We start from the raw sequence: 15,245 nt of genomic DNA on the forward strand, positions 1-15,245 counted from the left end.
AGTTGCAATCCCTCCTTGTGTGTTCCAGAGTGGGGTTGGGGGCCAGCAGCTCAGCTCCAGGTCTGAGGCCATTGGAACTTTTTGGCCCAGAATGGTCTTGCCTGTATGCGCTGTGGGCTGTGTGGATGGCAAATGGAAGAAGGAAGAACAAAAGAGAGAAAATAGAGGTCTATGGAAGGAGTTGGGAGAGGAAAGAATGAGTTGGAGAGACTGAGGGAGAGGTAGTGAGTTGCTGATGAGTAGACACTGGACAGGGATGCAGGGGAAGGTCATTCCAATCTGTCTACAGCAGGTTCTCTGGGGGCACATCTCCTCTTCCCCTTCTCTTGCCACTGTCTGGCAGGGAGGGGTTATCCCTAGATGGAAAGGAGCCTATGCACCCCTCCCATTCCACCCTGTAATTTCCAAGGATGGACCCTCCTCAAGAAACCAAGAGCAGGCATCCCCTCATCCCACCTTGAGCCACTTTCTTAAAGAACAAACATGGGGCAGCCTTTGGACACAGAAATGCCCTAGGCAGGGTGAAAACAGGGTCATGGATCCCAAACACCACTGCCAGGAGGCAGGTGGCCTTGGCTCCTGCCCTGACCTGGTCATGAACTCACTGTGTGACCTTGGGCAATTCCCTTATGCTCTGTGGAAGGGAGAGGAAGGGTTAAAGATGGGATGATTGCAAAGACCTCCCCAAGCTTCAAAAGCCTATTATTCTAAAAAGATTCAACTTCCTCCCTCCAAGGCTTCTAGAATTCTCTGTGCCCAGTAAAAAGGACGGGGACTGCTGTAACCAGCTTGTGTTAAGCGAAAAGGCCTAACATCTAGAGTCGTGAAGAATTAATAGGCCCATAGAACTGGAAAGGGACTGGAGACCTAATACAATCCCAGTATTTTTGCAAAGTGGCAAATTCAGGTACCAACAGATAAAAGGGTCTTGCCCCAGTTACTCAGCAGGCTCTTCATGTGACTATGGACACATGAGCTTTGGACTCCAAGTCCACCGCTCTTTCTGCCACCCACACTGCTTTCCTTAAGAGAAGCCCTCCTGGCCTGCCACGTGCTCAAGGGGGACTTTCCATGCCAGCTTCCCAGAAAGAGTGGCAACAAGCCCAAAGCAACTCCGGAAGTTAAGATCCCTTGTGCCCTACAACATGAAGCCCTCCTCCCTCCCCACACATAAGAACCCAGGAAGTTACTCTTCTGGTTCAAACTTCTGTGATGGGTGTGGCATGTCATGTTTGAGAAGCAAAGGAAACTAGGTCAGGTATTAGGTGTCAGTCACTCACCCCTTCCAGTGTCGGGTGTGGGCGTGGTTGGGAGTAATGAGAGCTCTGGGCAGGGAACCCCACAGTCTTCCCCCAAACAAGTGTGGAAACAGAATAATTCCCTCCTCTTGTCAATTGGCAACAATTACCCAGTACCAGGGCTGCTGGGAACACGCATTCATATGTACGATTAACTCTTGATTATCCGTGTGAATGAAGAGGAGGAGTCTGGGAAATGGAAAAAAATAAATTAAGAAATAAAAACAACACTAGACCCATAAGCAATCCAAAGCCGCTTGCTTGTAGGCTACATTTGTGATTAGAAAGGCGGAGTCTCGCCTTTCCAAACACTCAGGGCTCAGTCCGGTATTTGAGCGAGTCCGCATTCCCTGAGCACACCCCGGCCGGGTGGTGGGGAGGTGATATGGGTGTTGGGGGTTGGGGGGGGGGACACGAGGCCATTGACAGGGAGACGAAACTGTCCCTGGATGTAAACATCACCATGGAAACTCCACAAACACTTGCCAGTGAGATTCTTTCCCCTTCTTCTCCCACCCTGCGCGCAGGAAAGGGAGCATGCCCACCCCCACCTAGACCGTGCTCTCCATCACCCACTCGGAGCTGCCAAAAGTCCCTCGGGCCCCCACCAGGTCACTCTCCTCGAAGGGCAAGAGCATGCCGTTGACAGAGAGGCTGCGCTTCGTCCAGATGTTCGAGACCCTCCGAGGGGGACTGTAGCCGCCGGGCACTACCCCTCCCGCCGCCGCAGCCGCAAAGTCCCCCATGTCGAAGGAGTGACTGCGTTTGGCCTTGCCCTCCAAGGGCAAGGGGAGCAGGCTCCTGGCCCGGGCCGCGGGCGGCCCCAGCAGTGGCTCTCGGTCCGAGTGGTGGCCCCTGGCTGACGTCCCAGCCCCTCTCCCGGCTGGAGTCCTGGAGTCCAGCAGCTCCTCCTTTCTCTGACTCTTGAGGTCCAGGGAGGCGAAGGCCCCCATCAGGCGGTCAAGGCTGGGCTTGGGGCGCGGGGCGGAGGGTGGGAGCCTCCAGGGGGCCCGTCCCAGCCCCGCGGCCTCCCCACTGCCCAGGGAGCTGGAGGAAGAGGAGTCACTAGCGCGGGCCAGGCTGGCGGTGAAGTCCAGGAGCTCGTTGCGCACCACCACCTTGGGCGGGCCCTGAGGCGGGGCTCCGGCAGGCGCGCTGCTTGGAGGCGGTGGCTGGGCACCGTTGGTCTGCGAGTACACATTGCTGACGGCCGCTGCCATCTTACTGGGGGCCTCGTGGTTGCAGACCTTGTAGCGCACCATGAGGATGACGATGAAGACCAGCAGCGTAGCCACGATGATGCCCCCGATGACCAGGATCATGGTGCCGCCCAGTATCTGGCTGTGCATGGACTGGCACTGTGGGTAGTCAGCCTTGGTGAAGAACTGAGCGCAGCCCACGATGTTGGTGGCCGTGAGTGTTGTGGCTGTGTCATCCCACATGGCCAGCACACACAAGTCGTAGCCGGTCCCAGACACCAGGTTGTTGACCACGAAGGCCTTGTTGGAGGCTGGGATCATCCTGGGGAGGGAGGTGGACACAAAGAGTGAGGGGTGGTGGGGTGGAAGGACAGGGTGAGGGGGAGGGGACAGAGGGAGAAACAGAGTGAAGGGGGAGGGGGAGGGAGGCCAAGACACACACAGGGATACAGAGAATAGGGCAGAGGGAAAGTAAGGGACAGGGGTGAAGAGACACAGAAGAAGAGAGATGAAGAGACAGAGGAGAGGGGAGGAGAGAGGGGCGGGGGCAGGCAGGTGACAGGAATAGGGTATAGGAAATGAGAAGAAAGAGATGTGAGGAGGGAGACCCAGACAAGGGAACCAAGGGACAGGTTGGGGTGGAAAGGAAGGTGAGAGAGGCAGATTCAGGGATGGAGCGTCAGGGAGAGGTATAGATGGAGAATGTGTCAGAGACCGGGTGAGAGAACATCCAGATATATGGAAACAAAAACACAAAAAGACAATGAGTATGAAGATGAAGGGAATGAGAAGCGGGGTAGTTGAAAGCAGAGAAAAGGGGAGGCATTTAGAGGTGGAGGGAAAGAGGAGGAGGGGGAGAGACTCAAGCAGAGTTGAGAGGACACACAGGGACAGGCAGAGGGAGAGACAGAGAGGCAGAGAGGTTAAAGTGTGAAGAAGCAGAAATTATACAAAGGGACACCCGCTACCCTCCTCCCTCATACCTGCTACAAGTATTCCCTCGGTCTCTGGGAAGGGCGGGGTGAGAGGTCAGCCCTGACCCTGTGCCAGCCCACTCCAAGGCTCGCTCCAGCCCTCCTGTGACCTCTGAGATTCGCAGGGATCCCCATCAACACTTTCTGAGCCTTCTTTCTGGACCAGGTGCTGTGCTGTGTCAGAGACAAGATCCTGCCTGGAGAGGCCAGCACCACCCTCACCTCCAAAGGGCTTTCTCATGACTCAGGAGGGAGAGCATTTGCTGCTGCAGACTGAGGGAGAGGGGGTCTAAGCAGAAGAGGAGTGGAGGCAGGAGAAGGGGGCCTGCCGCTTAGGGGTGGAGGGACAGTGCAGTGTTAAGGACTGGGGGGCACTTCTGCATCCCAGAAGAAAGGGACGATACCTTGGTCCTAGTTGTAGTAGCCCAGGCTCAGCCAGGAAACCTAGGGGAAGAGTTTCTTTAGTAGAAGACTTTAACTGCTCCTTCCACCTTAGGGGAGGGTCTGATGGGGAAGCACTCTCCCCACATTGTGGCTGATCCTCTCCTGCCTGGACCTGCTCACTCTGAACTCTAGAACCTTGTGACCTTGTTAAGCCTGGATGCACACCCTGAACTCTAAGACCCTTTTTGAGGTATCATGCCTTCTGCCGATTCCAGAAATGATGCCTGTGTCACTTCCATAAACACTCCTGAAGAAATACCCAGGCTTGAAGGTACCACTGTGTAGCTTTCTTGGTATTTCCTCCACTCCCATTCTCCTATTCCCTACTACTTGAGAATGAAAGGGCTCTATCAGCTCCCATCAACCCCTCAAACCTAGAGCTGGGCAACTTAATTAAGATATCAAATATGAAATACTGAAGTCTGAAAACTTCCACCTGGGATCCTCACACAGAGGACTGGAACTGACAGGCAGATATTGACATCCCGTCAGTGGGTAACCCCAGTGGCTGCTGCCTCCCTCCTCACCTACCCACCTGCTCTTTTGCTAGGGAAGCCACACTGGAGGAAATTGAGCCCCCAAGGCCCAACTGATATGGTCTGGCTGTGTCCCCACCCAAATCTCATCTTGAATTGTAGCTCCTACAATTCACGTGTGTTGGAGGGACCTGGTGGGAGGTAATTAAATCATGAGGACCCGTCTTTCCCATGCTATTCTCATGATATTGAATAAATCTCATGAGATCTGATGGTTTTATAAAGGGGAGTTTCCCTGCACAAGCTCTCTTCTCCTGTCTGCCTCCAGGTAAGACATGCCTTTCACCTTTTGCCATGATTGTGAGGCCTCCCCAGCCATGTGGAACTGTGAGTCCCTTTAACCTTTTTCTTTTTTTTATGTAAATTATCCAGTCTTGTGTATGTCTTTATCAGCGGCGTGAAAATGGACTAATGCACAGCCCCACCCCTAGCACAGTGTTTGGGGCAGAAGAGGCCAGAGGGGTTAGGAGGGATGGATCCAGCAAGGACCCTGCAGCCAGCCCCACAGGTCTATCTGCAGACTTCAGAGCCAGTTTCCCCTGGGCATCATGACAGTCCTGTAAAGGCAGTGATCAGTACTCCCATTTCACAGAGAAGAAATGGCTGAGACTCAGAGAGGGTAAGTGATTTGCCTGAGGTCACAAGCTTGGACTGCTAGTATGCAGCAGTTGAGACTTTTAACACTAGCTTCTGGGTCCATGGTCTGGGCTTGTTCCTCATTGTGTGACAGACATGGAAGCATTTTTCCTCATTTCAGTGAAAAGTTCACCCTGGCCTGTGGTTGGTCAACCACCTTCATCCCTGGAGCAGCTTAGAGCCTGCTGTGGCTCACGCTCCTCTACTGATAGGATGCCCTGCCTGCTGGGCCATCTGCTGGGCAGGGCCTAAGGAGCCCTGTATGGCCAACGCTGCAGGGGACACTCGAGTCCTCCAGGGCCTCGTTCCTTTCCCCTCAGGGCTAATGATGTAAGTTGAGAAGGCAGGAGCTAAGCACACCCAGAACAGTGACAGCAGCAAGAGCAAACACCAGCTGGTAACTGTGTGCCATGCTCTGTTTTAAGTGCCCTATGCCAACTCACTTAGGCCTACAGCAACTCCCCGACACAGCTGCCATCATAATCCAGATATTTCAGATGGGGAAACAGAGGTACAGAAGTGTTAAGCAAAGATAACATGGCGGAGCTGGGATTAAATCCCAGGGAGGCCACGTTCAGTCTGCTCTGAACCACCGCATTCCACCATTTTGCTGGGTCGCAGTGATATAAGAGCATGTCCACTTGAGAGGTAGATGGACACCCTTGTTTACTGAATACCTGTTGTGTAACATAGATTTCCACATTCATGATTGCATTAAACACAGCCACCCCAGGACACCAAAGATGTACTACAAGCCCAGAAATCTTCTCGATATTTAGCCACCTTCTCCTGGGAAGCAGACCACACTATTACTACTATTACTACTACTACTACTAATAGCAACAAAATAAGAAGAACAGCTAACATGAGGGCTTACTCTGTGCCAGGCACTATTGTGAGATATTTAAGGGGATTAAGACTCATTTAATACTCCCTAACATTGTTGGGAGGCAGTTATTGTTATTCTCATTTTCATTTAACGGATAAGAAACTGAAGCACAGAAAGGTGAAGCTACCTGCCCAAGGAGGCCCAGCTAGTAAGTTGGCAGAGTGGGATTCAAATCAGGCAGTTTGGCTCCAGGGCCTCCGCACCTGACCACGGGGCCATGCTGCCTCTCAGACACTGCCCCATCTACCTGCCCTTCCTGGGCAACTTTGTGTGGAAACCTGCCTGGCCTCCCCAACTCCCCTTTGCTCCCAAACTCAGAGAAAATCATAATGTGGTGAAGCCACCTCCTAATGTGATGAAGCTGCAGTTGGGCTGTGCTGCTGATGGAGGTGTAACAAGGCAAGGCTGATTCTTGGCGGGCCACTGGCACCTGGATGAAGGGTCAGGTCTGGAACAGTTTTGCACTGTAACTGGCCCATCAGAAACAAGGCCAGCAGGAAAAGCCTGCCAGGATGAAAAGCAGAAAGGCAGAAGGCGGCTCCTGATTCCTCTGCTGTGTGTGTGCGTGCGTGTGTGTGTGTGTGTGTGTGTGTGGCAGTAGGAGGAGCTGGGGTGACTTAAGGAGAGCCAGAGCCAGCTAACTCAAAACAGCCCTAGCGGGTAAGGTCAAGTTTGCCTTTTCTAATAACAATAATAACCAGTATTCGCCTATTGTGCTGGCATGTTTACACGCCTTATCTCATTTAAGATCCTGACAACCCTCTGAGGAAGTTATTCCCATTTAAAGAAGGAGGAAGCTAAACAGTTTGAACTTTCCCTTGGAGGAATGATGGGGCTGAGACCAGATCAGGTCCACTGGGACCCAGAGCCCACACCTCTTAAAAGCAAGACCACTGCTGCCTCCAGGCAGCCAACAGACAAACTGCATGAGAAAGTCACAGGAAATGGGCACTCCAGTGAAAGAGAATTCATCTCTGACCTGTGTACCCCTGTCCATCTCATCATCCAACCCTACGAAACCATTCACTGATCCTCCAAGCTGTATCTGGGGAGCCTGGATTTCCCCCTTCACTCCTGCTCACAACCCATCACTCTGGCTGGTAGATTCTACCTTTTGAACACCCTCTGCCTTCCAACTCCACATGCAGTGTTAGCTTAGGGCTCTCCATTTCTGGTCGGGATGGACTCAGCAACCTCCAGTCAGGCTCTCTGCCACAGATTGTGCTCCCTGAAAGTGCATTCTCAGCACCACACCATCTCGAGTGCTCCACCTAAAACACAGCTCTGGCTGTGTCCCCTGCCTGCTGAGATGCTTCCAGAGCTGACTACGGTCTACAAGAGACAGTGCAAGCTCTTTAGCTGGGCTCCAAAGCTAGGCTGCTGTCACATTGTTGTCCTTCTACCCACACAGCCTCTAACACTGCCCACATTCTTAAAAACTTGCCCAGGTAGGAAAACACTGCAGAATCAGCCGGGGCCTGAGCGGGCAGATGGCACTTCCTAGAAGGATAATTAAAGAACTTATTTATCAAGGGACTAATTGTAAAGAGGCAAGAGGTTATGGGGGATCACAAGGGAATGTGCAAGAACCCAGAGCTAATAGCAGCCAAGAGCCGAGCTGTTGCCTCTGCCACACCCCCAGGAGAGAGAAGCACGTAGGCCAGTGCTACTCGTAGTGTGGCTCACAGACAGATGCCGGCCCATGGACAGTTTGTTCCTGCTCCATGATCAGACACTACAGAAGTCAAGAGTAAGCATTAAGGCTTTATAGCAATTTGGCATTGGTTGTCACATTCAAGTGTGTGATGATTATTTCTGATAACTTAGTTCTAGTCTTACAAAAGCACTGGCCTGCAACAGAGTGGGGAAAATTGAAGCTGCTCCTTCACAATGCATAGCTTGAGGAGCCCTGGGCTAGTGCAGGCTTTCTCAGCCCCGCCACTGTTGACACTTGGGCTGACTATGTCTTGGTTGTGTAGGGCTGTTCTCTGCATCGTAGGAGGACAATCCCAGGACACCCCTGGGCTCCACCCGCCAGATGCCAGAATACACCCACAGTGTGACAAGCTAAAATGTCTCCAAGCATTGCCCAATGACCTCTGGGGGCAAAGTCACCCTCCACTGATGCACATTGATTTAGAGAATTTGGTTGAGAGACAGAAGCTGCCAGGGGCAACCTCACAGGGTGGGCGCCAGACAAAGAAGTAGCCGGACCTCACTCTTCTCTGCTGCCGACCTTCTGCTGCTGCTCTGCATGGCTGAACCAAACTGAAAGCCAGATTCACAGGCACATGCAGGTCAGGCTTCCAGAGTGCAGAGCATGGCAGAGGAGGGGAGAGTGGATCCCGAGGGACAATAGACAATAAATGGCTCAACCGTCAGGTCAGTCACGGGCCTCCCGGTGAAAACCACGTCCCTGAAATCCTGAGAGATTTCTTTTCATCATGTAAACTACCAATATCTCTGTTAGCAGAAAACATGAATTGCTATTTTAAGTTAAGCTGTTCCAATGCGTTAAATTTAATTAAGCTCACACACTCTAAAAGACAATTTGAAACTGCAACCCCAAGCACTTACTCAGGAAACACAAAACAAACCTAAGTGACTGCCTCTGGATTGTTTTTCTTTTTCTTTCTTTTTCTGTTAATATTATTTTGGCACTGTTCATTCAGTTTAACACTAGCACACAAATCTACAGTTGATACCAGAGGTCTATGAAATCACAGGCACATACTGTGATTCTACTGTGGGCTCTCGAATCTGTTCTCCGCCTTTCACCTGCTTGCCTCTGCTCTGTGGGGAACTACATTTCCCAGGCTACCTTGCCTGTTCCCAGGTTTCCGAGCCCTCAGGCTGCCAGGTGGAGGTGGCCAATGGAGGCACTGGAGAGAGACTGGAGGGCCGGAAGAGGGGAGAAGCCAGGTATCTCTTCTACTTTTTCATCTCCAAGTGGTTTCGCCCTGTCAGGCACTGAATCTCCTCTGTGATTCCAGCTGCCAGGGTTCCAGCTCCTGCTAGACACATTAGGATCTTAGTCACTGGCCATGCCATCTCCTCCTGTGTCCTTCCAGCCTTGGATGGGGATGTGTGGGTGGTGGTGGCTTCCCTCTGTTGCTAATCTCTATAGTGCCTCCCTGTCCTGCCCCCCACCCACTGCTCCTGTACCCACTGTCCCCACCTGTTGTTGACCTCTGAGCAGCTCCATCATCCCTAAAATCCAAACCCTGTACTGAATTCTCTTTCTCTCTCTCTCTTTTTTTTTTGATACAGAGTCTCACTCTATAGCCCAAGCTGAAGTACAGTGGTGCGATCTCTTGGATCACTGAAACCTCCGCCTCCGGGTTTCAAGCAATTCTTGTGCCTCAGCCTCCCGAGTAACTGGGACTACAGGCACATGCCATCAAGCCCAGCTAATTTTTTGTATTGAGTAGAGATAGGGTTTCACCATGTTGCCCAGGGTGGTCTCGAACTTCTGAGCTCAGGCAATCTGCCCGCCTTAGCCTCCCAAAGTGCTAGGATTACAGGTGTGAGCCACGGCGCCCAGCCTAAATTCCCTCTTTCAAAAGACCTAAAATGTTTCTTTTTTTTTCTGACTGAATCCTGAATGACACAAGGAGATAACCTTTACATTGTTGAGAACATTCTATTTATTAACTTATTTCCTTGCACTTTGGGAAAAGATGATCATCTCTTCATGTCAGCAGCAGCACATCTTGGCTGCATCTGGTGAAACTCCAGCTGTAGGAAACAATTTACCAGCCTCTCGAAATCACTCATCACTCCCCCAGTAAGCCATCTTGATCCCATTATCCCATTGCACACAGTGGTCCCTCTTCCTTAGCATCATATCTTTCTCCACCGGGTGATCTCATCTTTTAAGGCCTGACTCATAAATTACCTCTGACCTCACCAGAGCTGTCTTTTCTCTCCCTTCTCCCACAACCCCTCCTACAGTCCCCTGTTAAAGCCCTGGGGGTTGTTCATGTACACTTTTCCCTTGAGGACTGGAACTATGTCTTATTCCTCTTTGTATTTCTACTGCTGATCATGATGTCTGGTCTAGAGTCAATGCTGAGTAAATATTTGCCCTATGGTTAGGCAGTGAGTGCAAGAGTGCTTTGCAAAATGTTAGGGCCTAAACATATGTGAGGGATTCTTATCTAATATTCAAGGGCTAGCTAATGGTGAATTCTCAGACACTGGCTGGTTCTGAGGACATCTTTCTGGAGAGGTATTTTTTCTGTCACCCAGGCTGGAGTGCAATGGCATGATCTTGGATCACTGCAACTTCTGCTTCCCAGGCTCAAGCAATTCTCCTGCCTCAGCCTCCCGAGTAGCTGAAATTACAGGCAGGCACCACCATACCTGGCTAATTTTTGTATTTTTAGTAGAGATGAGGTTTCGCCATGTTGGCCAGGCTGGTCTCGAACTCCTGACCTCAGGTGATCCACCTGCCTTGGCCTCCTAAAGTGCTGGGATTACAGGCTTGAGCCACCGCACCCAGCCTGGGGAGGTATTTTTTCTGTATCCTTGAGGCTTACTGCAAGGGCTTCTGAAAACCTTTCATGGATGTGCATATACGTATGTGTTTGGGGTATATGATTGTGTGTAGGCCTGTGTGCGAGAAGATGTGTGTCTAAGAAGTATCATTTGTCAGCTGAATGTGTGGGTATTTGTGAGTGTATGTCAGAGTGTAGGTGTTTACATGTATGTGGCAATAAGGGGTCCTGGTCCTAGGCGATGTTAGTCATTGTTCTGCCCCTCTTTCAACCAACCCCCTAACCCCACCACCCCCAGAGGCTCCCACATCCTCTGAAACTTCTGAGGTGACTTCCTGTGTGACCTCTCCTGCAGACTGAGCCTCCTCTTTTCTAATGGAACAGAGTTTGCCCCCCAGAAAAGGCATTTGGGCCTCAGAAATAGCAATGGGAATGGAGTGGGAGTTTCCGCCTGGGCCTTGGCCTCCAGGAAGAGCCTGTGGGCTAACTACCAAACCCCACTCTCTCCCTCTCTCGTGACTTCCCATTTAGGCCACACTCTCTAGGCTCTCTTGCAGCTAGTACGCCCATGTGACCCTTTCTGGCTAAAGGGATGTGGAGGATGTCATCTGTGCCAGATGATCTGTGCCATCTCTGGGCCAGGCCTTCAGTAGGTCAGGATGCCTTCCCCACACTCCCCTGTCCTTCTGCCAGCTGGACCCTGGGGCAGGATGACAAGGCCTGGAGGGAGGTACATATGGGTACCTAGGTCTCCCATGAGGAAGGTCTCCTGGTAACCTGGCACACTGCTCTGGACTGTTAGGACAGCGAGAAATCTAATTTGATTCTGCTTGAGCCTTTACATTATGGCAATTCTTTGCAACAGCAGCTGCCTCCCCTGACTAACAGACACCTGCAGGTAAGATGAAGTGAGCCTGAGGAATTTGCTATGTAGTGGGTACGTGTGTGAGAGACAGGGTGAATGTGTGTGTGTTTGTGTAAGAAGAACACATTGGTGCTGGTGTCTATACGAGAAATCTTTGCCCTCCTGGAGTTGTCAACAAATACCACCTCTTGTATCTGCATAATTCCTCCAGCCTCCAGCCTCCCCTCTGCTCCCCTAGCACCACGCCTTTCTAGGTGCTCTGTCCTCTCCTCCCTCCATCAGTGATGCACCATGGCTGCCTGCTGAGCCTCAGCGCTAATTTGGAATGGCCACATCAAGTTTCCCTCACCCCACCCCCCTGGCTCTGTGTCCTCATTACTGGCTCTTCACAGAACCACTGGCTTGCCACCCTCTCTAGCTAGCCTTGGGATCTCAGACTACATGACATGGCCTCATTAAACCAAGCCAAGCAGCCCTTACTCCCAGATTCTCTCTCTTCCTGCAAGCCCCAAAGGGACCTGTTTGCTTTCATGCATGAGCTGCAAGGGAGTAGAGGAGATGAGTGTGGTTCCATCCTGCATACAATTTACTGAGTACTTACTACGTGCCAGGAACTTGACAGGCAGAATCTGATTCTGCACACTGACTGTATGAGGTAGGAATAATTACCCCATATCACAGAGGAAGAAACTAAGGCTCAGGCAGATAGAACCCCTGCTTAAGCTCACACAGCTGGAAAGTGGCTGAGCCAAGTCGGCCAGGCCACAGAGCATGATCTTCCCTATGCTGTATTATACTGAACTGAATTAAGCAGAATCAGGATTTAGCAGGAGGCGAGTCTTGGAGTCAGCCAACTGTTTGCCAGCAATTTAAAAAGAAAAAAATAACCTGCATTACTTTACAATGATAGTTAACATTTATTAAGCACTTACTATATGTCAAACACTGTTCTGAATATTTTCCACGTATTAGTTAATTTAATCTTGGGAAATCCTGTGAGGGAGGTACTAGTCTTATTATCATTATGGATGAGAAAATCGAGGCTCCAAGAAATTAAGTGATGTGACTAAGCTCTCACAGAGAGGTTCGTGCTCAGCCAAGATTGAACCCAGCACTTTCACATTTCCTCAATTCATGTTCACAATAACCCTGGGAAGTACATCTAATAATCATGCTGCTGTTTGAGAGGCAGCGGTCAACTGAACTGCCGTGGGCTCACATAGCTGATTAGGGCCGGAAATGGGACTCCAGTGAATAAGGAGGGCAGTCTCTCTACTTCAGGACACATGCTCCTGGGAGGTCTGAGGGAAGTGAGGGAACCATGTGGATATCCATGGGCAGAGTTTCCAGGCAGCAAGGAGGTGCCAGTGCAAAGGCCTTGAGGTAGAAACAGTGAGGAGGACGGTGAGGCTGGAACAGAGAGATGGAAAGGGAGAGTAGTAGGAAATGAAGTCGCCAAGATAGCAGCTAGGAGCCAGGTTCTTGCAAGTATGTTCACTCTTGTGTTCCAACTCTGAGCATTGGCTGCTGGGTGCTAGTGTTAAGGATTCTGAGGCTGTGTTTAGACTCAGTGGGACAGAGTCCTCTGGAGACTGTGTCTCGTATTTGCTGTTTCTGGCCTAGAGATCAGAGTAGTTAGAATTACCAGTACAAGTTGTAGACCCTACTGGTGACTAGTGCCAAATGCTGGCCTTCCCTAAGCACCAGGCCCTGAGTGATAATGGGGGAAGGCACATGTCTTTTCTTTAGAGTGGGATGATCATGGAGCTGGTGTGACTCAGTGAGGGCTCCAAGGATCGGAAGCCTCTGATCTTCCAATTGGGGCCAGGGACCAGAGGCCTGGGGTTGGGGGCCAGCCTCTGTCCCTGCTCTTCTGCCCTTGTGGCTCCTGAGAATATGGAGCTTCCACAAATGCCCCGAAGCACCCCTGCCTTACTGGCAGTTACTTTAGCCTCTCAGTGAGTGAAGGGGCCACATTCCTTTCAATAAGATTGAGACTCTGAGACAGAGCACCCCAACCATTGCCTCAATCCTCAGGTGTACCCAGACATCCACTTCCACAGCCCCTGAGACAGCAGGCAGGGTTGACATCAGCCCCTGTTGAGTTGGCCTCTGGGTCTGGGTGTCCTTCCTTGCTCCCATCCCCCAGCCTCTTCTCTGCCAGTAGTCAGAGGGATCCTGTTAAAACCCAGGTCAGAGCCTGTCTTTCTCGCTCAACCCTGCTCTGCCCCCAGAGAAGCCCACCTCATGTAGTCAAAGTCCTCATATGGCTCACAGGCCCCAGGCGATCTGCCCCTCCCCTCTTGGGTTTTGTCTCCTTCTATTCCTCATTCTTACTCTACAACCTGGGCTCCCCGCTGCTTCTCAAATCTGCCAAGGGGTCTCCTGCCTCAGGACTTTCGCACTGGCTGTTCCCTCTGCCTGGACGCTCTTCCTCCAGATATTTATATGCTAGCTGCTTTGCCTCTTTCAGGTCCCTGTTCCAATGTCACGTTCTCAGAGAGGCCATCCCAGATCATCTTTTCAACACTGGGGGCTTCCTCAGGCTTGTTACTCCACTCCATTTTTCCCCAATGCACTTTTATTGCCCAACAGACAATATCATTGATTTATTATGATTACTGTTAGTTGCCTTTCTTTCTCTCTGTCTACTAGAATGTCAGCTCCCTGAGGTCAGAGTTTTTTGGGCTGTTTTGTTTTGTTTTGTTTTTACCTGTTTTGTTTACTGATATTTTCCCAACACCTAGAATGATACTTGGCACAGCGTAGGCCCTTGAAAACATTGGCTGAACTTGTAAATGAAATGAACGTTCCACACTGCACTGCCCAATATAGTAGCTGCATGTGGTCATTTAAATTTAACTTCAAATTAATAATAATTGATTAGAATTAAAAATTTACTTTCTGAGTCATAACAACCAGATTTCAAGTGCTCAGTAGTCACATGTGGCTAGTGGCTACTGGATTGGACAGTGCCACTGTGTGACATTTCTGTCAACACAGGCAGTGCTATTGGATGGTGCTGTTCTAGAACATGCTATGCAGCCCTATCCATGTACCCAGCAAATGGTATTAACACTGTCATTTTCTATGTGAGCCCTGATGCACCAAACAGGTGGGCCAGTCCAGGTGATGTTGTCCAGCTCTGGGGCAGTTCACACCAAGGAATGAATTTGTCTTGGAGACTTTGATCTGGACCTCTGAGCAGCTCCCCATTCTCTCTGAGGCTCTGGACAGCTTCATCCCTCCTTCATGACTCTTCCAGTTCTCCATGGTTCCTAGGACCTCTGGGTTCAGCATGCCCTCTCTGGGATTCTCTCAGGCCTAACTCAAGCTCCTCTGCCCCCTGGAGTGTTCTCTCTGCCTCCAATACTCAGCTTGTGCCCCAGCCCCTTCCCAAGGCTTGGCCCCACTGGCAAAGCTGCCTCACCTTCCCCACAGTCCTCAAATAGGGCCAGCCCTTAGCCAGCATGTGTCTTTGGGCCCCCTGTGGTCCTTTGTTTCGATATTCTGGTTCCTGCTTTTCTGCTTCCCATGTTCAAGCTACCCATTACACATCTGACACAATTCTATTAAGAAAACTCCCTCATAGATCCAATAACAATGAGAGATATCATCGGAATACCTACCGTTAGCAAGAGAAGCTGAAGAGGCAGCAGGTGCGGTGGATATGCACACAGGCTCTGGAGCCAGACTCTGGGGTTCCAATCCTGGTTTTGCACATACCAGCTATAAAACCTTATCTTGGGCAAGTTTCTTAATCTCTCTGTGTTTGTTTCCTAGAACTATCCCCTTTCTGTAAAATGGTGCATTCATAATCTCTGCCTTATAGGGTTGTTATGAGGATTCAAGGAGTCATGATTCCTAAAGTACCTAGGTCAGTGCCTGGCACAGAGTAAGCCCCG

At 50.8% G+C, this 15,245-nt stretch overlaps 1 protein-coding gene across 1 annotated transcript in view; it reads right to left on the bottom strand.

Annotated features, from left to right (window-relative positions):
• Window positions 1-1,537: 1,537 nt before the first annotated feature.
• Window positions 1,538-15,245, bottom strand: part of LRFN2 (leucine rich repeat and fibronectin type III domain containing 2) — a 42,239-nt gene continuing 28,531 nt past the window's right edge. Inside the window, exon 2 of the mRNA XM_021937225.2 lies at window positions 1,538-2,819. Within this exon, the coding sequence (XP_021792917.1) occupies window positions 1,850-2,819 (970 nt within the window). The 3' untranslated portion in view covers window positions 1,538-1,849. The remainder of the gene's footprint in view (window positions 2,820-15,245) is intronic.

Source organism: Papio anubis, chromosome 6 (assembly GCF_008728515.1).
Source record: "Papio anubis isolate 15944 chromosome 6, Panubis1.0, whole genome shotgun sequence".
NCBI lineage: Eukaryota > Metazoa > Chordata > Mammalia > Primates > Cercopithecidae > Papio > Papio anubis.